The following is a 22,929-nucleotide window of genomic DNA, read 5'->3' on the forward strand; positions in this document are numbered from 1 at the left end:
CATTTATTGCACATGTGTAAGGCAGGTGCCATTAATCAGTGTAAATAAAAGATGCTGCAAAGAAAAGTGTAAAATATAACCTCTGATACCTGGTAACCACATACACACTGGATCGTCCTCCACAACAGGAACATCACCGCTCCAATTCTTTCTAAAAGATGACACTGGTGTCAACATCTGCGACTGCAATATATCTGTTTTAACATACATGTAGAGGTTTCAATTGCTTTTTTCAGTGAAAGGCAACAGTCAGTGTTAGGATTTTTTTTTTTTTTGCAAAATAGCTAATCATGTAGACGTGGTAAACCAAGATTGAGGTAGATATTCAACGAAACAAAGACTTTCAAAAACACACATTAAAGTCACTCAGCACGACTTGAGGAAGGAGCACAGAGGAGTTACAGTGAGAGCAGCAGGGAGACATTTTTAATCCGAGGGACCATGCTGAGAGGCTGATCCATATTCCCCCTCATTAGAAGCTTATTTACAAGATTAGATTATATGTGGCAACAGGATCAACTTACATTACTGCAAAAAAAAAATGAAATAAATAAATGTACTGTAGATGCATAAAACTGAATTTAAGTGAATTTTGGCCGTCTTTAACAACAGTTAATTTCAAGGATGCTTCAACACTTCATCCTTTTGCTTTTATCTAACATGTTTCACTCAGAATAAATGGATTTTAACTTGGAGCGATGTAAAATGGCTTGCAGCTAATTGCTCGTGAAGTGGGCTGTGACATCAGCAGCCATTTTGTGTCCTTCCTGTTTACCATACTGTTTAGCTAAATTGAAGTCACAAACGAGTGCACATTAATATCAGTTCGAGCTAAATTCAATATACGCAGATATTGCTCTCATCACTACCACAAAAAAGTTCAGATCACATTAGTTTGCCGATGCTGTCTCATTTGAATTTGGTCAAGGTCGGTGTTATTGTCTCTGAGGGGAACCCATTAAACTGAATATGAAAATTAGTGCGATGAAAGGACAGAAGCCAACAGAGGGAGGGGATTTTATGTAGCCTATAACCCAAAGAAAGATTGTTTTCCATTCACATTACAAGCCATGAGAAAATAAATACATGTCCAGCAGGGGGCTCTTTCAACTCACAAATGAAGTCAGTTGCACACATTTGATGTAATACCCATCTAAAATTAGACCTACTCACACTGATAAAACGAGATAAAAAAGAGAGATAAAACCAAGCCTGCAAGCTGAGAGAAATATAAAAAAAATAATTGCTGTGCATCTTCAAAGTCAGATGTGAGTTATAATTCACATGTGTAAAAGAAGCATGGCGATGTGAGACATGAAGTAAAAGGGAAAGTGTCACACAGATCTTAAAAGATGAAAACGCAGATAGGGCAGAGTCCTTAATGTCACAAAATTTCATATACACCCACAGAACTTTTCAAACATTAATCACAGCAGGACACTTAAAAGTAGAATTAAAGCCTTTGAGTCAAACTCTCATTAAACAGCGCTCCGAATGAAAGCTTGAGGAAAATAATATACATAACAGCCCAATTATGTTTTTTCTGATACAAATCTTCATTTATAAGGTGATGATAATGTTTAAGTTACTTTTTAGATGAACAAATAGTGAATTTCCTGAAAAAGAGTAATTGTACTCATCCTTCCAAATGTGAGTTTCTGTATAAGATATATCACAGGCCTGTTTAGTCAAAGTTGACTCAAAACCTTCTGAAATTAGTCGAGAACATTAAAACGACTCTGAAACCTGTTATAGCAAATAAATAAATCAAAACTCCAGTCTTAAGACAGCCCAAAAACCAGACAATACATAGTAACACAGACACAGTGCTGGTCAGTGAGTGAAAAACCAGGATGTAGACCATGATGCTGTTAAAACACACAACAAGAAAGTTCAAGTACATTCATGAGTATGAGTACAAAATAAAAAGTCTGAAGTTAGTAGTGTAGTAGTCCGATTTCCTTTGCGTGGATGAAAATCAAAGATATACAAATAAAACCAGAGGAATCATCATACACAACACTATGTAAACAATAAATGCCAATGATTATTATCTCAGGCACTCACAAACACAAATCTTCAACATTTGCAGCGATGTATGATTGATAACAAAAGTGAGAACCTTAATGCGTCATTACGATGACAAGTTGCTTATGTAATTATATTGTCAGGTCCCATCACAAGCCCCATTAGACAGGAAAAAAAGAAAACACACACACACCACTCGTTCAACCTATTTACAGATTAAACCAACAGTAAAGGTGAATGTGAGTTCACATCACACTCGATGAACATAAACAACATTAAAAGTACATTCTTTTCATGTGGAAAGAAAATCTGCTCTTGATGTATGCGTCTTAGACAAACAGAATGAGTTGCAGGTTTTTTGTATTACAAAATATATGGCGAACTGATGCATAACCTACAGAAGATGGGAAGACATCTTTATCAATGATTATACTGCAGATTCTTAAAAAAAAAAGGTCATGCACAATAAAAATGTGTCATGAGTGCTGATTTCTTAAAACAAAGCTCTCAGTAATCCAGAAATGGATTCATCCAACTTCTAGTAATAATATTACTGATGAATATCCATGCTACATTTACTACAATTATTAGTACCATCTTTAAAATACATTCTTGAAGAGCACGCTTAAAAATAAATAATTTCCATATCTGCACTTTGGTTGCATAAGGAGTTTCAAAAATCTGTTATTTTTTTTACACCTACACATAAATTCATTCAACTAATCTCTTTCTCGCACACACACACACACACACACACACACACACACACACACACACACACACACACACACACACACACACATGTGAGATGTACCTTCTGCCAGCACATTGGCTTATCTGAATAAGAACAGAAGAGTGAATAGGCATGCCCATTAAGGAGGCAAACAAATAATTAAGATTATGTTATCAGACAGGACTAAACGTGATGAAACAAAGTCATTTCATGGTCTTGAAAGACTTAATGAAAGTTGACAAGGAATGCATTACATCACAGTAGGGGGTGTAAAAACAAGAAATAACTTAAAAGTACCATTGCGAAAAAAAAAAAGGCTTTGAATTGAATTCAAAAACAAAACTGACAACATCAACACAAAAATAAACTCCTGACTGCATCCAAATGCTATTGTAAAGTGAACAAAAGAGGTCTGTTGTGAGTCTGTCCAATAAACTAGAACTGAGGAAGCTGTCAGATACAGCGAGGATGTCCCTTCTTCTGCTCTGAAGTCAGAGCTGGACGTCTGTCCTTGAGTCGGCCTAAACCGCTGTGCTGGGTTTATAGAGCTGGAAGAAGACAGTCACTGGGGTCACATGTCCCAGGAGGTCCGCGGGGCCCTGGAGAGCCAGGAGGGCCCCGAGAAGCGATCCCAGGAGGGCCTTGACAGAGAATTAGACATGATTAATTCCTATGCCAGGCTGTTATTTATCATCATCATCGTCTATGCTGGTTTTCTAGAAATGGAAGTTATGAAAGCTGTTATGGAAGCTATGGAAGTATAAAGGGAGGCTACAGTATACTTTATATCCACCACAGATATTTCTGCTAGAGTTAGACAAATAAATCAGGTTCACATATTGGCAGAAATGAACTTATTTTGTGTACATGTCGGCCAGTAAATAACAAGAAACTGTAGCACTGAAGTGTTAAAGGTCATTTAAAAAATAATGTCAACAGTGACTCTTACACTGTAAAAATGTACCGTTCAGTGTCTTGGTCATTATATCATCATATCATTATACAATTATAGTATCATTATAATGCTATTGCATGCATCATATATATTCATTATATTATTAACACAAGTGTCAGCCACACATGCTTCTTTACTCCACACACCAACCCAGATCACTAAACACAGACACACACCACTGCCTCTCATACAAACCTCAAAACAACACATGGATTAGCCACACTACTTAATCTTAATCTGATCTCTACTCTCAGACTATTATCATATTACTACATGCCTCATTATTTTTCTGTTTTAATAATACATTTAAAAAACAAAACAAGCAACCCCCTTCCTCACCCCAACAAATCTAAGGGATCTTTATCAAGATTGTTTGTTTATGTTTGTTTGTTTGTTTATGTTATGTATTTATGTTGTCTTCAGGCTTGCAATAACTATATAATATATAGATATATATATATATATATATATATATATATATATATATATAATATATATATATATATATATATATTATTATATACAAGGCCATCATGGTAGATGAGAGATTAGTATTTCCCATTACTTCAAAACAGCTTGCTGAAGTGGCAAAGCAATCCACATTGCCTCCTTGTCTCTCTTATACAGTCTATATAACACACAAACAACAGCCACTGACAACATTTTCTTTCCAAGGTATCTCTATAAGCCTCGAAAGAACACTGCAGTCCAACAACAGGAGTTCATAACATCAGTCAGACCAGTCACAGCTCAAGGGAGCCCTGCCTCCTCTACAGTTCATACAAAAGGAATCACAGGTACTGCCTTGTCCTTTTCCTCCCTCTGAAAACACTACTTGCCCTTTTCATCACTGCCACATCCATCTCCTGCTTAACTGCTCACACACAAACCTTTCACAGTGCTGTGGTGCTTTGTTCTGTCAGTACCAGAGCAAAGGTGCACAAAGTAGCAATCATTATCCAAAAATTGTTTTTTTTTCCCACTGAATTTTTTAAATCTGTGTTTTCAGGGTCAAGTATAGGTGACCACTGACAACCTGTAGTGTAACCTTGCTAATTAGCTACTGCAGGTGGGCATGACTTAAAAGCAGCATCATTGGGCATAATTGCCATCAAGGTCCATCGGGGTGCAAAACTGTGAGGGCAAAGAACATTGCTGTCACTCTCAGATAGATTACTTGATATTATCAACTTGATAGCAGTAGTTTTCATTCACTGAGATGATTCATAGAGTTTTTCTCTGGCATTGTAATCCAAACCAAGAACACAGAAGTTGTAGCCTGCCTAATAGTAAAACTGATACATTTCAGTTGTGATAATCTTCTGTATATGACTCATATCCTCCCCACTTTATGAACCTGTAGGTGGTCCAGAGGGAACCTGCCCAATGTGTAATTCAAGTGGTACGTGCTGTCCCTCATAATGATTTCCAGGTGACAGGGATTTTGGTTGGTAGAAATAATCTTTCGTTGTACAGGGACTTGTAAATCTACAATAAGCACACAGGGAAAACCAATTCAGTGGCCCAGAACATTCATAACTCTTTACAAGATGTGAAAACAGCTGAAGTCTAACTGTAGCAGTTGTACCGAAGGAGCTTTCTATCACTGTGCGCCCGTAGAAATTATATCTTTCAACTGCCGTGATTTGTTCTCTCCAAAGAAGCCACGTTTCCTTTGCCCGACACATGCATTATGCACATAGATAAGATGAGTGACTTCAGGTTTAGTGATAAACTCCTACTGTCACAGTCTGGAAGTCAGTGAGGTAATCCCACTTCTCATCACTCCATCAGGGCATGGGGAGTTATTTTTTGAGTTCACAGGAGCAAGGGACAAGCTGACATCTTGTATTGTACATAGTGAAACTTTTGTTCAGGACAACACCAAGCTGGGTTTTTTTACTTAGCAGAACAGACGTCATTGCTCCGTCACTGCAACATTTTGTCCTCTATTGGGGTCCCATTTGTGTCACAGCAGTCGGCTGGGTTTTAGCAAACATAATGCCATCTGGGAGCTGTGTTATCTCGTACATGTTGGGACACCAAATGAGGGCTGAAATAGAAGTACATACAAGTATCTGATATCATGGGAAGATACACTACGCTTCCCTCCTTTCAGTGTTAAGAAAACCCGATAAACAGTTGTATATGTGGAGGAGGCAGAGCACAGCCTGGTCATTATGTGAAAAATGTGGTATAATTGAAGCATGAGTGGCTCAACTGCCTGAGGTACCCTTATACATAGGGACAAACACTTTTTTTTTACTGGTCTTTTCAAATTGTGTTTCCACTTTATTTTAGCTCTGTTCTGCTTTCCACCCGGAGGGAAATATCTGTCTCTTTAGTGGCATAATGCTTTACTATGTTCACTGACTCTGTTTTCTGCTTGATGCTGGGTAGGTAGCGTATAATAGGTTTATCAGAACCTTTATGCTAAAATGATTGGCTTGAAATGATGCTGATAGAAGTGGTGAGAGTGAAACCAAAACAATAAGCTTTAAGATGGTAAAACACTCCATAGAGCTGAAGGGAACTGCAGAGTTGGATGATAAGTCTCTGTGGGTTCATCTTTATGAATGATGCATTTCTCTTTCTCTCTGCACACACTCATTTGATTCATTATTATTTCACAAATATTGATCATTTTATTGTTTTATAAACATCATGCAATGTGCTGGTCTTACCTGGTGGCCCCATGAGTCCTGGATCTCCTGGTAAGCCCAGACCAAGCTGCCCTCGTTCTCCTTTCTGACCCCTGTATCCTAAAGACAGACACAACACTGGCTGAGTGCATATACTGCCAAGATGAAATACTATGTGGTGCCATGTTCACGAAGAGTGGAATATTAGTAAGATTAGTACAAATGCCATAACATGAGGATGCACCTTTGCAACCTTTATCTGTCCAGGTGCCCATACAGATTAGCTTCTTGATGATAAACATCATCAATGCGACCGCAATGTCAGGCATCATGTCTGCACTAATTTTGATAAAAGCAGCTTTGATAGTCAATCTAGAGACAAGCTTCTCTGGATTCTCAGATTCAACCCCAAACCCTTTAATAATAAAAGTATGTACTGACATCCTGTCAAAATAGAAATCATCAAACAAGCCATCTGTGTGTTAGTGTTCGAAGAAGGAGGCATTGTGGGCTTGTACAGCTTTCTGTCGACAGCAGGGCCACAAGCACATCTTTGAAGATCTCAAAACAGAACAAAGAGGCTTTTTTTTTCAATTGGAGGTCTTATATGTGGGGTCACTAAACACATAGAACGAAAAGATAGACCTAATAAAAGGTGGACTCATTCAATAGAAAACAAACAAATGCAACATATGCAGAAAACAATCGTGCCTATTCATGACAGCTACCTAAACATCATAACATGAAACACAAGCTAGTCCATAAAAACACAGCTTTTTTCTGTTTTGTCCACAGAGAGAAAACTAGATCATCTCGTGTTAAAATTATGTCCAGTGTTTTCTATGATGGTGACTACCTCTAAGGTGAAAAAACAAAAACAAAACAAGCAATGCTGACACAAGGGCATGCTTAATCGGTAAAGAACAAAACAAAAAAAATGAGCAAGTGTGTTGTTTAGAAGAACATGCACACAAAAGACTCTCACTCCATGCAGAGCTGGTAAGTCTTTACAGTTTAAAACAGCAGCATACCAAGTAAGAAGGCGCTGCGAAAATATTTCCCCATGAGGCACTTAAAGTAATGGAGTCTCAGGACCAACGGTTGCATGGAGTGCATCAGAAACATTGACAGGAGTATCAAGCATTGCACCGCCTCGCCCAAAGGGGAAACGCTTCAACGCTTACATGTCAGAGAAAATCTCAGAAAAAAAGGCTTAAGAATGCTCTAAAACTGAGTCTCAAAGAGAGAGAGGGGCTATCCACACATTTCTGCAATAATGAGACTTCTTTCAACACTCACAGAGCCTGGGGCATTCATTCAGGGAGGAGACGTTCCATGGAGAAAAGAGCACTGTACCTTAAGCAAAAAAATACTGAATAGCACACAGGGCAATAAGCTTGGGTGGCATGCTGGATTGGTATACTCTGATAAATCAAAAATGCCATAGTGAGTCTGTGTAAATTGTTTCTAGGGGCACTAATGGACAAAATATGTTGAAGATAAAAAAAAAATAACATTGCCACAGAGTGGATTTCATGCTTGATTGATAGGATTGCAGCCCTGCACTTGTTGTACATGGTTGTACACAGTATTAACATCTATTCATTCATGCTATGCCTTATAAAAGAAAAACACCTTCTTTGAGCAGGTGCTCCATCAAAGACCAATTACTGTGAGATATTTACTGATATTTTCATATTGTACAGCACAAAGCAGAGCAGCTTTGAAACAAAGAGTTTACAACCTGATATAATAAAAGACACTTGTTCAGTCAGTATTAATACATACACAGAATGCACTCAAATACAAAATTATAAATGAACGTCGAAACAACAAAATGTAGAATTTATGAAATATGCACTTAAACATCATGACTTACATCAGTGAGTATTTTCATTTCGATCTCAAAAGTAAAGTATGAATAGAATGATAAATGAGCACTCAATTACAACAAAGAAGGGGGAAAAAACTAAAGAAAGAAAGAAGCAATGATGCTCTTCAGCATGCGTCCTTATGGGTCTTCTCTAACAGCCTGAGACTTTCACCCATGTGAAATCAAACCATGAGGGAAAAAAGACTGCAAATTCAACAGAGGGGTTATTTTTCTCCATAAACAATTCATTTTGGCACATTGGAGAAGAAGTCAAATTGGATATTCCAGAGGAGCACAGTCTCCAGCAGAGGATGACGAGAAATAATGAGGAAATATTACCCCAAACTCTCTCCCCAGCTGAGTGGAAGCACAAGTCAACAAAGAAAAAATTAAGAAGTTGTTGAATTTTTGATTTGTCAAGGGAAATAACTTTCCTCTTTATTTTCAATAAATATTTATTGCAAAGCTGCATTAAGAATCACCTATAAAACACTCTTTTAGCATAAAAAAATAAAACAGGCTACACAAAGTCCAAGACATGTGTAATGCAAGTGGCATTAACACAGCACAAATATTTATAGGCGAGTAGTTGCCTACTTTAACTACATTAATTATGAATGAAAGCAGCATTTTATATTATAGCAGTGGGTTAAAGTGTAAATGGTCTTGAATAATGTGAGGTAGATACAAAGCTCAAAGAGAAAGGCCAATGCAGTGGTGCTTTGATCTGCACCAACACGTAACACACTCCTCCTCTCGAAAAGTTGAGATACCGTAGTTCTGCTGCAGACACAATACAAATCTAAGCAAGTCTGAGGAATAAAGCCTGACCAGCGAACCATTAGTGTTGTATGAGCAGTCAGGAAGTTGATTCAGTTTGATAAAGAACGTCCACCCTCTTCCCTGACTATGCTCCTTTTGTACTTTAGAGGCTTTCTTTCCTGGAGTGAGGTATCAATACTGAGGCTCTTTCCTGTCCACATTGATAATACTTTCTCTTATTCACAGCCAATTCTTCCGTTTGTCTTCATATTTCCCAGAGAGCCGCTGTGCACCACACTCCTGGCCTTTCCTCTGCTTCCCGCCCCTCAGTCTGCATTGATATATGGGTGTAAGCAAGAGAAAAATACCCATGAATCCCTACAAAATAAAACCTACATTGGTGCCCCCACCTCAGTCTAGCCAATTTCAATTTGTTTCATCCCAACTCGTTGCATTGAGAAAACAGTCTTTAACTGAAGGCTGTTGCACTTCACTCTGCTGCTTCCTTTAAATATACATGCATGGTACAGCATATGGTAGTTGTACTAATTAGTATATTTAGGTACCAATGGCATGGCTATATACATAGATTGCAATTACATCGGGCAACAATGAGTTCATTAAGTTTCACCAATACTTCTGAGCAACCAAAGGTAAAGAGTGTTATTTAAAATTTAGATTTCAGCAGAGGTGGTTATTTTCCTGAGGTGGTGTTAATGTCCAGCAGTTCAGTCTGGCAGCCAGAGTGCTTACCTTGAGGACCAGGAGGCCCGGGCTCTCCTGGCGGGCCTGGTAATCCGTCCTTGCCAGGAGGTCCTGGAGGCCCTTGGAATTGTGAAGCTAAGAGGCCTGCAGGTGTCTTTTGCAGCATGGCAGAGCTCGATAGCCTCTCTACAGGGTAAGAAAAAGATATCAGAATGCAGAAAAACATCGAGAGAGTAAATATGGGGAGGAAATATGTAAAATAAATTTGGAATGATTTGTACCTTCAAAGACCTTCAAAACTTCTTTTCTGATAAATGTTTGGAGTTCATTCAAGAAGCCGGGATCACCCTGTGTGCGTGGTAGAGAAGAATAGAAACTTTACTGAGACATTTTGAATCAAAACAGCAAGTCATCTTTCATTCATAGTAATACAGCAGTTAATGGGCATGGAAATTACATGCCTAACATGTAGAATTCAATAGTTCGTTAAATCCATCTACGCTGAAAAGTCTCTATATGCCTCTAAATGTATGCATTATGAAGGCAAATATAAAAATATATGCTCTGCTCCATAACAGATTCAGAAACCCAAAATAGCACGGTCAGAAGAAGACAGTACACTTTATGTCAGTCATGTCAACCTTTCTCACAAACACTGTTAGAGCTTTGCAGGGCTGCACCAGTAACAATGGCAAACGAGAGAACCTTGAATCATTGCATTCAAAACAGTTTTTCATCTTTGAGGCGAGTGTTATATAACTGTTGTGACTGCGTACAGTATGTGTAAAATGTCTGTGACACACGGAGGTGTTTTCACTGCTCTGCAGAGCTCACGGCACGCCCACATATCTCTGTCTTTCTCTCTGTCTCCATCTCTCTCCCGCTCTGACCTTCTGTGGTGCCTAGATGAGGAGTGGGAAGCGTTGAGCAGAAAGAGAACAGCAAACCTCCCTTGCACAGCATCATTTGATGTCTCATGCAGAAATCTGTAGCTGCACCATTTTCCATACGGGGAACGAGTTACACAGGCTCAGGAAGGAAATATGAAGAATCAGGTTTTAATCATCACGGAGGATAGTCTGTTTGTTTGGAATTTGCGTCTTACCAAGACATTTGCACTCTCCAACTGTCCTGGAGGGCCAGGGTCGCCTTTTTGTCCACCTGGTCCGATCGGTCCAATTGGGCCAGGATCTCCTATACGACCCCTCTCGCCTTGAACACCTCTCGCTCCAGGAATCCCTGGATCACCCTGCAATAAAGAAGCCATACATGTTTCAGGTGCAGCACTGACCAGACTGTTAGATCTGTGTCTACAGTAAAGCTTCATTTCCTGGCTTGCACAAGCGCATATTTTCAGTAACACATACCCAGATGTATTACTTACTGTAACATGCTGTGCACTGGCCTTTTTCTCCTAATGTGTCCGGTCGGTCACCTGTCCTGAGGTTCTGCTGCCAACTATAAAGCTAAAAGCCTCATTTTGCATCCTCCATTTGCAATAGATTACAGCGGAAGTGTGACAGAGCTCTTTAATTTTGCCTTGCAAATACAATAGGAAACTGCACTGAGCGTTAAATGCCTTTATCTAGTGCTTATGTGCTTGTGGGGATTAGTCCTATTTGTGCTGAAGTGAAGACTTTCATTACTATTCATCAAAACCGTTTTTTTATGTGCATTATAGTCTGAGTCATAAAAAACAGCTTCTTTTTTTAAAGAAACAGGACTGATGCTACTTACACGTTCTCCTTTGGATCCTCTATCCCCTGGTCTACCTGTAGTTCCCTTAAAACAAAAAGCAAGGCTTTGTTGTCATAGAAACACAAGGATAATTGCAAAAAGAAATCATGCTGACCTTAAAAACTTTTCACCCATTACACACAAAGTATTGATGTTCTGTAGCATGCAGGGGCACACACAATACTCCATTATTCTAATCTATACATGTGAAGCAGAGATTTCTATTATTTAAGCCCACCATATTGACATATTGCTCATATTTACAATGATATTTGCCACAGTTTCTGTGCTGTTGCCTGAAGGGAAAAAAACTAAAACGTGAGCTGTTCCTTAATAACTTGACTTTGAGAAATGTACACTTTTCAGATGACTGTGCATTGATTGCTTCTTACTCAGCTCAGGTGTATTGCTTGTATAATATCTCCCTGTATAGAGTTTCACCTTCTACAATGTCAAGGCTTCTCTGCGTCACTCATGTTTTCATTTGAGATGCTTTCCCACTAGCTGTCTCTACTGTATGGAGGCGCTCGGAACGAAAATACCTGTCTCTGACTTCATGTCACAACGTCTTGTGTTTTCCAATGCCTCCCTGTCACTCCTCATTGCTTCTCTTTACTGTGCTCACAGCAATACCTCTGGGAACATCTTTTGTATCAATTTCCTGGTGGATTACAGGAGCCATGCAAAAGACAATCTGGCATGATGTGGTTTTAAAATGGGCATCTCTTTGTGATGCTGTTCTCCTCTGCCTACTTTAATCTGTGGTACTCTGTATTCCCCAATGCCTGATGGGAGGCTTAAATCTATCATCTTGCCCACTGAAATGTGCTTCCCTGAGCATTACATTAAACCTCAAAGCAGTGTGCAAGGAACCTGGCTAGAGGAGCAAAGCCACCTGCTAGATGGCACTGTTGCCCCACCAAAAATACAGGCACTATGTCAAAAAGACACAAGGATAAAACTGTAAAAGGGCTGCATGCAATGCTGAGATTTAGGTGGAAGCATATTAACTAATAATATTATGAAAACAATAAACTGCTGGGGCTGTCATTAAGGTATAAGCTGATAAAAATCGTGTAAATCGGAGAGCAAAACAGTATTATTCATAGTCAAACCAGTTTGGTATCAGACCATATGAGTATTCATGGCAGATCTGTTCTGCATGCTGTTAGCCCATTTTGTGTGATTATGTAGTAAATAGTGTCTCATATATTTGAGTTTGCTGCAGTATTTGTTTCAATTTCAGCCAGGTTCATCAGGCAGGAAAATGAATATTTAATCTAAGCATCTACTGCCCTCTATTACAAACATTTTATCATTGCCTGAAACCATTAACTGTATAATTTGGGTAAAAAGACAAAAAGTCAACAAAGCCTTAAATCTGCAGGATTTCATTTAGTTTTTATCGTTAAAATCTCAAATATGCAAATGGGTTTAATGCACTCAGGATGCTGTAGCTTGAGGGGGGGATAAAAATCTGCTGTGCCACCTTTCTGTAGCTCGGCTGATGTAAAGCACTTTCTATAAGGGGATTTGCAACATGTTCGCACAACTCACCTTGTATCCAGGAGTTCCATCTTTTCCAGGTCTCCCCTGCTCAAGGAGTGCAACACAAACAAAGACGTTTTGTATCAGCTCCCACCTTCGATTGGATCAGCACTGTTGCACTCTTAGTAATCTCCACAGTTAATGAGATATCTCAACCAAGGGATAATGATCCTGATTGCTGTGCGAACACTGTTCCATTGTGCGCTTACAGCGAAAATCACAGAAACCATCTCTGATGGTAATTACATAGTGGAATGTAATCATCTACAGGACAAGTGATCGCTAACATACATATTTTGTCCATATTGTCCTTGAATCATGTTATTTTTCTCACACAGGCTTATAGTAAAACAACCATGGATAAACGTTTTAATGCAGTGGAGCAGGGTGTTATTCAAATCCCTGATTCCAGCCTTACATTACTGTAAGTTGCTTTGGCAACATCTTGCAGTGATTATTATTATGGAAGAGCAACAGAAGTCATGTAGCATCCTTACAGCAACACCTTGGGGTCCCTCGGGCCCTGGGAATCCTGTCTCTCCGATCGGCCCCCTCTCACCCTGTCAGAAAACAGAGACAGCTGATGTGTCAGTCGGCAGTGACAAAGGAATGACACGTGGATTGACAGCTCAAAGAGAGTTAGAGGCTGCAGCTCACCGGCTCTCCTGGGATCCCTGGCTCGCCACGAGTGCCGGGCTTCCCCTGTCAATCAAAAACATAGGAAGAGAAGAGCTTGTGTTTGACAGGCCCTCAATTGTGTCATATCTACAGCACCTCTCCAGCCTCCTATTTATAATATACCAATCAGCCTATAGTTGCACAGAAAATCCACAGAACAGACAAAAGGTTTATATTCCAGCTCTTAAACAAAGCAGCATTGTGTTATGGGACTCTGTTATGATAGCTGCTATTCTGTGTACTTTATGAAACATCATCGACTTGTTGCCAGCAGCAGACTAAAACAACACAGATGATTGATTAAGGAGGAGTATGAGTCTGAGTAAATTAATCGAAAAAATAAATTAATAAAAAAATCATCTCACTTACCGGAGGACCTTGTATACCCTGAGGACCAGTCAAACCAATATCACCCTGAAGGAAACATTACATACATGTCAGATAGATGACATACACTTTACATAAAGATTACACATAAATCACTGTCATGTCAAGCAGACACACTATAGTGTAGTAATATCAGAATCTGCCTAAATCTGCGTATAATGAATGCCCCTGGGATCCTCACAGTTTGAACAAATGAAATGCTAAAAAAACACTTAAAAACACTCAGAAAAATCACAAATGATAAACAACCTTCTTATGAACTTAAGTCTTCTTCATATTTCAACAGCCAACACTTTGTCACACCTTTGACAGTATTCCCCTAAAGGATAAATTACTCTGGATGTCACAGAAACTGAAATGTTCCACCCCTCAATACACATACACAAACACACACACACACACACACACACACACAGCCAATCAGTGGCAACTTTTTCATACAGATTTAGATGTAGAAAGTTATAAAAAGCTATTTGTTTTGTTCCATTAAGTAAAATGTGTCCAATAGCAGCCGCTAATTGTGCAGATGGTTGAAGGCTTTGGCTCCAAAATAATTGCTGTGGTGTTACTGCGTATCCAGTACTGAGATTTCAACCTGAAATTCCTATAATATTTCAAGTGATTGAATTCTCCTAAACATAATTAGTTTTCCTTAAGTTGACTTATAACTTGAACAGGAACAAATAATGTGTTTCACTTTCACATTGGCAAGCCTTATTTTTCGGGTTATGAGCTAGATATCTCATTTCAGGAATGAACTCTTTAAATGTTCTGTAAAGAAATCAAAGTACAGATAAAGCACTTTCCCTCACTTTGTAATCAGGTTAGGTCATGGCAGATGAAATGCTTCTCTGCGCTGATACTGTTGCTTACCTTGGCACCAGGTAGCCCTTCAAGCCCGGGTAATCCCATGGCCCCTGGTTCCCCCTGTGAGAGAAAAACACCTGCTGTGTCAAGACAAAAAAGTCTTTCCTGATGTAGACTGCAGGTTGTTAGTTCACCCTTTTTGCAGGAAAAAAATGTGCTATTCTTGTCTCACAGTCCTCAATAGGAGGGTGAGTTTTATAATGAGCTACCAGAAGGTATACAGTGTCATTATATGACTGTCAGTAAACATTACACATAAATAAGCAAATATAGATCAAAGCTACATGATGGCAAGTAAATTTAATTCTGCAGGAGCCAAGATTTTACACATTCCCATCTCTCCCTTTGATATTGTCAGTCAAATATTAGTACAAGCCTGCATGTGTCAATATGAAGATAATCCTAAGAGGACAATACATCAACCTGGGCCTATAATATTATATGATCTATGGCACATGCTGTCACACCTTGTAGGCTTTAGATGGGATAGAAAAAGAGGCCCATTTGACAATCACAATCAGACTTGCTTTCTGCCCTAAAAATAGACATCCATTCCCAGTGTTGGAGCAAGTGATGGCCTCTATCCACCTCATCTTGCTCAAGCTGCCATGGAGAAATGCCATTACACAGAACAGAGGGGCAACCAGTGCTGACATAGACGGATTGTGCAGGTAATTGTCACACATGTAGATTGTCATGAATAAGCGAGTGCGGCTAAGGGGAGAGTGGGCCAGCCAGAGGATCAGCTGTGAGACGGATTGGGGCAATTCCACCACAGCACTAGAGCTGCTCACACAATTTATTAAAATGTCAAATTAACATCTTGGTGAAAAATCACTGTGCAACAAAACAATAAAAAATGCAATTGGCCCCGTGAGAATAAAGAATTCACGTTGATGGCAGAAGTGTGGAATTGTTTTCAAGCGCGTCAGTCCGAGGGTGGGAGGGGAGGCAGAAAAAGATCAGAGGTTCCCACTGGCAAGACAATATGGTACAACGGTTTCATATTTGCAGGAGACATGATCATTTTTTTTTTGCTGTGTGTTGTAGTTCTACCAAGAATAGTTAAGTGCCCAGGCTTAAGGGTGTATTGACTTATGTTGTGGAGAACCACAGAGACAATGATGGAAAGCAACTAGCAACTCTGACTCTATTTCTCGGACAGCATGGAAAATAGACAAAAATCTGAATAAAGTATGTTCCAGAATAAAAAGCAACTCACTGAGGATCCTTCATCTCCTTTGGGACCCTTAAAAGAGAGAAAAAAGGACAGATCATTCATGTGAAAGTGACAGGCGCTACCATACAAATCATAAATACAGTCTAAAATGACATGTGGCTACTGCGTGTTATTGTCGTTAAAATAAATAGCATTCATTATTGCTTCTCTTTTCTGGCAATTTCTGTCTGCAAATCATGCTCACATTGTGTTATGTCTAACTGTAGTCTTTCAAACAAGATTAAAAATGATCACATAATCCTGTCTGGTTAGCACATGTGCTTTTACAAACACTGACCATGCATGTTTAAATTTTCAGTATAGTAGTTCAGCATTTTCCCACACTAAATAAGCAAGGAATAATTGATAAATTAGGCTCCTCATTCCTCTTAGCAGTGATGAAGATGCTCTCTCATTGATTGCTCCAGAGAAGCTGTTAGGCTCTGATAGATGCAGTACAGGGAGGGGCATCCTCAGGATTTAACCGTGGTTCATGTGCGTTGTGCACTGGGGATATTGGAGTGTCTGTTTTATGACACCACCTTTAGTGTTTGTTGTGGTGGATGGACCCCTGAGAGGTATGTGAGTGTATGTCTCCCAGGACTGGACCAGATTACAGACTGTCTGATAAGGTGGAGCAGGGGCAGCTGATAAGCAAATCAGGTCATTTCTGCTTGGCACTGTGCAGAGCAAGTGGACCTCCAAGTTCATTTTGCATATCAATGAGGCTGTGTGTCCTGAGGCAGGTCAGAGACACCTGTTTCAGAGTCAGGAAGCCTCTTGGCCTTCACCACCCACCAGCTCTGAATGAACTTGACTGACCGTGATGGGGCCTCAGAAGCTGTAATAAAACTGGAGGGCTGTTTAGGCTATTTGTCTGTCAGAGGTTCTGAGGCTCATACAGTATCAACATGCCCGTGTGCTAGTGTTTCTCCACAGTACAGTGTAAAGGATTTACTTTAGGCATAACAATGAATGTGCTTACCGGCGCACCAGGAGCTCCAGGGGGGCCTAAGAGAGCTCCACCACTCTGAAAATATATATTTTTAAATGTTATGACATTATGGATCACACACATTTTAACCACAAGCATAGATTCTTTGTAGCCAATATGATTGAAGGCACTGTATGGTACATTCAATGGATGACAATGACATTATCGCTGAGCTAAGTCATTTAAAAAGTCTTTACCTGCAGCTTGTATAGACTGCTCATCCCGTTGCCCTCCACATAGGGTACACCCTAAAATACAATCAACAGTAAATCACTGTTCTGTGACTTTTAGGCACCAAGAGTCTTTACAGTAGGTCTGGAGCAGTTATACACTGTTAAGCCCTTAAAAGCTACATAAGATAGATCAATAGCTCATTTGGTGATTACACAAAGAGAGAGGAAGAGAGTGTGATAGAATGAGAAGTGAAAAGAACAGGAAAAACAGCGAACAGTAGACTTAATAATCCTTTAGCCAGCAGTAAGTCAAGTATCTCAGAAATACAAAAGAACACACCGATTAAAAGAGAATGAGTGTATGAGAACTAGGTAATCTAGACTTCTTGGGTAGTATTAGAACATAAAAGAATGTTTTTCTCATGATATATGGTAGAGGGCAGCTATTGTAAATGTAGAAGGAGTCAAGGCTCTCATTTAGAAGCAAGCGGACACTTGTGCCCTTTTCAGGCCACTGAGCCATCCCCTGTCCTCCTAGACTGCAGTTTATGAGACCAGGGTGTGAGGAGAGGGGAGAAGGGTGGGGGCACGGCAGGTTCAAGGGGATGGCTGATGAATTATAGATTTGCCTTTGGAAGTGCTTACTCACTGGCCTTTTAAAAGGAGGGAACATGATTCAATGTCAGTGAGCAGGTCGCCACAATTTTATCATATTTGTACTTGTTTGTCAGTTATGTTTTTCTCGTTACGCTAAATACTGTTAGACTGGGCAAAATGTAAGTGCACTGATGGTCATTTGTGTAGGAAGACCTGCAGAGGCAAGGTTTTCCACCTAACCTTTACTTCATCATGGATAGTGCTGATAAAAGCAAGAAAAAATCATGCTTTAATGTTTTCGCTGTGCTTGAATAGATGCTGGAAATCTGTAACCTTGTGATTTTTTTCTAACAGAATAAAGAAGTGTGTGCCATGCGAGTCAATGCAAACATATTTAAGCATATATGTCACGCTAATGGAGGTTCTGCTGCTTGTTATCACCATCTAACACTTGTTGTGGCAGGAGAAACTTACCGGAGGTCCTGGAAGCCCTTGTCTGCCCTGTGGTCCTTCATTTCCCTGCCAAACACAAACTGTTGTTACAAATGTAAATTGTTTACCAGCACAGTACAGTCCAATGCTAATGCAATATATGGAACTTTAAAAAAATTAAAATTTCTTTAAAAATCTGGTTTCCTACAGTTTGATGGACTGCATTTGAGCATTTATATTGTAGGAACTTGAGTTATTAAGTTTAATTTTAATTTTACCCATTTATTGTCAACGTATGATAAAACTATATTTATTTGGGGAAAAAGTGTAGAAGATATTGATACTGCCAGTTAAACCCATTATGTAGAAAACTGAAAAGATGTAAAAACACCTTACTTTTTCTCCTTTTCCTCCCGGCTGGCCCATTGGCCCAGGTCTACCCATAGGCCCCTGCAAACAGAGCAGCATCCATGAAATGAAATCTGCTTTGAGTATTAACCTCAGAAAAAAAAAAGCGTTGCACAAGTTGCAATAAAACTGACCTCTAACCATAAAAAGGTACTTTGTATTATGAAATAATGAAAGAAATTCTGTAAACTATCAGACCAGGGGCTAGATGTATAAATTATGTGTACAGACAAAACCCATGTGTACGCCTTTTCACATGGTTTTCAAAAGATAGCTGCAGGTGAAGTGATGTGAAATAGATGAAAGATGTAATCCAGTTTGCCAATTTCACTGTTTTTGACAATGGGGGACCATACAGTTCTGTAAAATGTCACTCAGAGGCACGTTTTAATCATTATTTTTATTTACATTGGAACCATAGATTCCCTGTTAATGATTTTTCTAGTTGATCTGGAATTCCAAAGTGCTTTGTCTGTTTCAATATGTCATGAGGTAACTTTTGTTATGATTTGGCACTAAATAAATACAACTGAATTGAATTAAATTGAATCAATATGAGCTGAGCTCTATGAATTAATCATTGATCATCTCTGACCTTTAATAATGACAATGGAGATATCACTGTGATGATGGTTTAAAGGTACAAGTGATGAATTAGTGCTATGGGTGCTATAAATAGCCGTAACATACGTAATGGCTGCATGTAATGACTGATGCAGTTGGAGAAACTTGCTGATGAAACATAATTGGTTTTAACTGCACTTTCTCTTCGTTGCCGTTCTTCTAAATGACAGGTCTAATGAGTGGCTCAGTTTCGATTTCGATTAAAGGCGTTTCCACATCCATTTATGGAAAGAAAATTAAGCTTGTGCACAGGTTCCTGTTTTCACAATTTGTGAGATTTATAACACAGGACCATGTGTATGTACAGCTTTAGATTTTACAGCTACACAGTTTGATGTGTCTGGCTGCGGGCTTCTTACCGCTGCCCCTGTGCGACCGGTGACACCGGGAAGTCCTGGTACTCCTGCGGCTCCCTGGAGAAGACAAAGTGGATTATCATATTTAAAAAAAAAAAAAAAATTTTAAACATTACTTACAGTCAGTCCATTTCTAACACTTTAATCTACGGCAATGACAGAAATAGGTGATGTGGTCAAGGTAATCATAACTGAAACTGATCCAAACTGTGTCCTTATTGCCTGTCCAGGGCTTTCTAGGAATTCATTAGTAACAACAATCACACATGAACGAATACAACACACAGAGTTTGTAACTATATTGTAGAAACCTTTTTATTGATGCAATGACTAGTGGGATTATATTCATATTTTTTGTCTTCATAGCACCTTTGAATATGTAGAAGCTGTGGAACATTTCTACATGCACCTATATTAAGGTATATCTGTACCATTGATGTGATGGCATTGAATGTGATTCTCTTAATTATTTCTTATCGCTAAAATGAAAAAAATAAAATAAAAACTTCGACAGGGCTATAAAACATGTTTTTACTGAGCCCAAATAACCTAGAAACAATTGTGCCTGTTAGCAAAACTCTTCTGCAGTTCAATGCTAAACGTCGCCCCATGAAATGCTTCTCAGCTCCTGCCTTGTTTTTAATTAGCACATAAACATGCAGGCCATCTACCTTATTTATACAGTAGCTTCAGAGTGCAAAAGATAGGGCATAGGGCACATGCAGCGCTGTGGATAGCTTTTGATAGCTTCTTTGGAAAACAGACTTTCAGAGTAGACTGTAAGATGAGGCAGACATTACAATATATTTACATTCTTTTGAAAAGCCTCCCTTTCAATGTCACGGTGACTTCCAGATGGTGAGACTACTGGATTCATTTGTTTATATTAAACTTTTTTCACTCACCTCATCACCTTTATCTCCTGAGGGGCCTGGGAACCCTCTCTCTCCTTTCACTCCCTGCAGGAAGGCAGAACCAATGACGGGGAGAAAAGTGAATGTTTTTCACAGAACATGAAAAGGCCTGAAACTAAAGGCTGATGTAAACTTCAAAATGTCTCTTCCCCTCTTACAGCACACAACTTGAAATCACCTAGCCCGTTTCACTGTGGTACAACACTGTATCCATAGCAACAACATCCGCAGTGAGCACATACAGTGTGAGAGTACAGAATAATATTCGTTGTGTAACAGCTGGTTAGGCTTCCAGAGATAATCCAAAAGGCAATTTATGAAAAGCGTTTGTCACTGTAAATCTCTTGTGTACTAGATTAAACACAGATTTCAATAAATACTATCATAGGAAGAGGCTATTAGATTTACAGACTCTTTTGTCATGCTAAGGAGCTGAATAATTAATTTAGATCCATACAAACAATTACATTATTATTTATAGAATATATTTATGTCTGACCTTAGGGCCTTCTTTCCCAGGATTACCCGTAGGACCTCTTACACCTGGATCTCCCTGTTTAGGAATAGAGGTACACAGTGAATATGGGTGTACACATTCACTCAACGTATTTATTAAACAAACCTAACAAGTGTCATGTACTGCAAAGTATCATGGTCAGAAAAACACATTTACAGTCTATTCTAAATTGCCCTCCATGATGACAAGCTACTTTTACCTTTTCTCCCACCAAGCCTTCTACTCCTTGCACTCCGGGGGACCCCTTCTCTCCCTTCTGCCCAGGAAGCCCAGGGACTCTCGCCTGGCAAACACTGCAGGCATTCTACCAACAAAGACAAGTCAGGAAGCAAAAGTGGTGGCACAGATAAGATTTCATCAAGCTGAGCTGAAGCACTGGATTTTCGCCCTTTATTATGTCACATCCCCTGGGTGGAGGACAAGACCCCAACTGACACAAAGTGTTCTCTAAATGTCTACAGTCCAGAAATAATGTGAACCCACCAAGACTGTCTCCAAGACTGTCTCTCATCTAGGTGAGTGGTGAACTTTGTCAAACTCATTGACTGTGACATTTAGGCGTGAATCTTAAATATCATTGTCCCTGATCCGGGCTAGATATCGGCACTGCACCTTCCAGGAAACAAGTAGGAGCTCTAAGTTAGAGAGATGCAATAGAAACAGGCATATGCTGCAAATGCAGCAATAAATTTGAATATAAAATACAGTGGATCATTGTTATCTAAGGAAATGCTATTGATAAAACACAATAAGAAGGGTGTGTAATTGTTTGTGAATTTATGAATGGAAACAACAAAAAACTGATGAAAATGTTCTGTCCTTTTTCGTAGACCTGTGCCATTAAGTACTAATTAGGTGCCACTAGACAACTCTAATCTAATAGAGCACTTAATGGATAAAATAAATTGACATGAAAGAAAGGGGTGACAGAAAATCATAAGACTGCAGGCAACATTAAAATGCTTTATTTGGCAAAGTGCTGTCCTGCAGGTATTATTATTAAGAAAGGTGACTAATCTGCTTCAATCAAAAGACAAAAAAGAACAAATCAGTAATTTGTATAGGTTTTGATAGAAAATGCCAGTTTTTAAAGTTAACCGTGACAAAACAAACACTTAACCTCCCTATTTACCCTGTAATCTCAGGTAATAAAAGGTGAAAGCTTAAGTGTTTCACATCAGAAATCGACCTTGATTGCTGTTTGTACCAACTGATGGTTTTGGAGCGAAAACCTTTAAGATGAACATAACGCGTTTCGTGTTTTAGGACGAGCCTTGTGAAATCTTTGGTAAGAGTGTTTTAGCATTCTTACCAAATGCTTTAACGTTTGATAATGAAGGGGATGAAGCTTTCTGTGACAAGGGAAATCTACCAGAGGAGATTAAATTAAACCATTTTAGAGCTAAAACAAGTGAGAGCTATTCTCAAAGGCTTTTCTTACATAAGTTTTTTCCAGGTTTGGACAGACAGACAGTTATGGTGTTACAGTCAGATTTATAACAGAACACAGATTATTTAGCATTTTTACATTTTGCTGCCACATTAGATCAAATCAAATCAAATCAAATTTTATTCGTATAGCCTAAAGTCTCAAAGTACATTTTCCTCATAGGGCTTTACAATCTGTACAGGGAGTGACACCCTCTGTCCTTAGACCCTCGGTTCGAGTAAGGAAAAACTTACGACTGATTTGTGCAGTATTACGTATAAATTAGGAAAGTCATCCCCTAAACAATGTATGTTTGTGTGCATCAGCAAAGAGGAATAAATTGTTATTTAC

At 39.1% G+C, this 22,929-nt stretch overlaps 1 protein-coding gene across 5 annotated transcripts in view; it reads right to left on the reverse strand.

Moving 5' to 3' along the window:
• The window catches only part of LOC104940201 (collagen alpha-1(XIX) chain), a 94,450-nt gene continuing 71,521 nt past the window's right edge, over nucleotides 1-22,929 (reverse strand). For all 5 annotated transcript variants that reach the window (XM_019275630.2, XM_027278429.1, XM_027278428.1 and 2 more), the window contains 20 exons: nucleotides 21,349-21,453; nucleotides 21,132-21,185; nucleotides 20,624-20,677; nucleotides 19,722-19,775; nucleotides 18,727-18,780; nucleotides 18,373-18,417; nucleotides 17,326-17,376; nucleotides 17,120-17,164; nucleotides 16,138-16,164; nucleotides 14,922-14,975; nucleotides 14,031-14,075; nucleotides 13,641-13,685; nucleotides 13,481-13,543; nucleotides 12,993-13,028; nucleotides 11,436-11,480; nucleotides 10,804-10,947; nucleotides 9,980-10,046; nucleotides 9,747-9,884; nucleotides 6,401-6,478; nucleotides 1-3,402 (listed from right to left, as the gene is read on the reverse strand). In XM_019275630.2, coding sequence (XP_019131175.2) covers nucleotides 3,302-3,402; nucleotides 6,401-6,478; nucleotides 9,747-9,884; nucleotides 9,980-10,046; nucleotides 10,804-10,947; nucleotides 11,436-11,480; nucleotides 12,993-13,028; nucleotides 13,481-13,543; nucleotides 13,641-13,685; nucleotides 14,031-14,075; nucleotides 14,922-14,975; nucleotides 16,138-16,164; nucleotides 17,120-17,164; nucleotides 17,326-17,376; nucleotides 18,373-18,417; nucleotides 18,727-18,780; nucleotides 19,722-19,775; nucleotides 20,624-20,677; nucleotides 21,132-21,185; nucleotides 21,349-21,453 — 1,305 coding nt within the window. In that variant the 3' untranslated portion in view covers nucleotides 1-3,301. The remainder of the gene's footprint in view (nucleotides 3,403-6,400; nucleotides 6,479-9,746; nucleotides 9,885-9,979; nucleotides 10,047-10,803; nucleotides 10,948-11,435; nucleotides 11,481-12,992; nucleotides 13,029-13,480; nucleotides 13,544-13,640; nucleotides 13,686-14,030; nucleotides 14,076-14,921; nucleotides 14,976-16,137; nucleotides 16,165-17,119; nucleotides 17,165-17,325; nucleotides 17,377-18,372; nucleotides 18,418-18,726; nucleotides 18,781-19,721; nucleotides 19,776-20,623; nucleotides 20,678-21,131; nucleotides 21,186-21,348; nucleotides 21,454-22,929) is intronic.

Source organism: Larimichthys crocea, chromosome III (genome assembly GCF_000972845.2).
Source record: "Larimichthys crocea isolate SSNF chromosome III, L_crocea_2.0, whole genome shotgun sequence".
In the NCBI taxonomy this organism is placed as follows: domain Eukaryota; kingdom Metazoa; phylum Chordata; class Actinopteri; family Sciaenidae; genus Larimichthys; species Larimichthys crocea.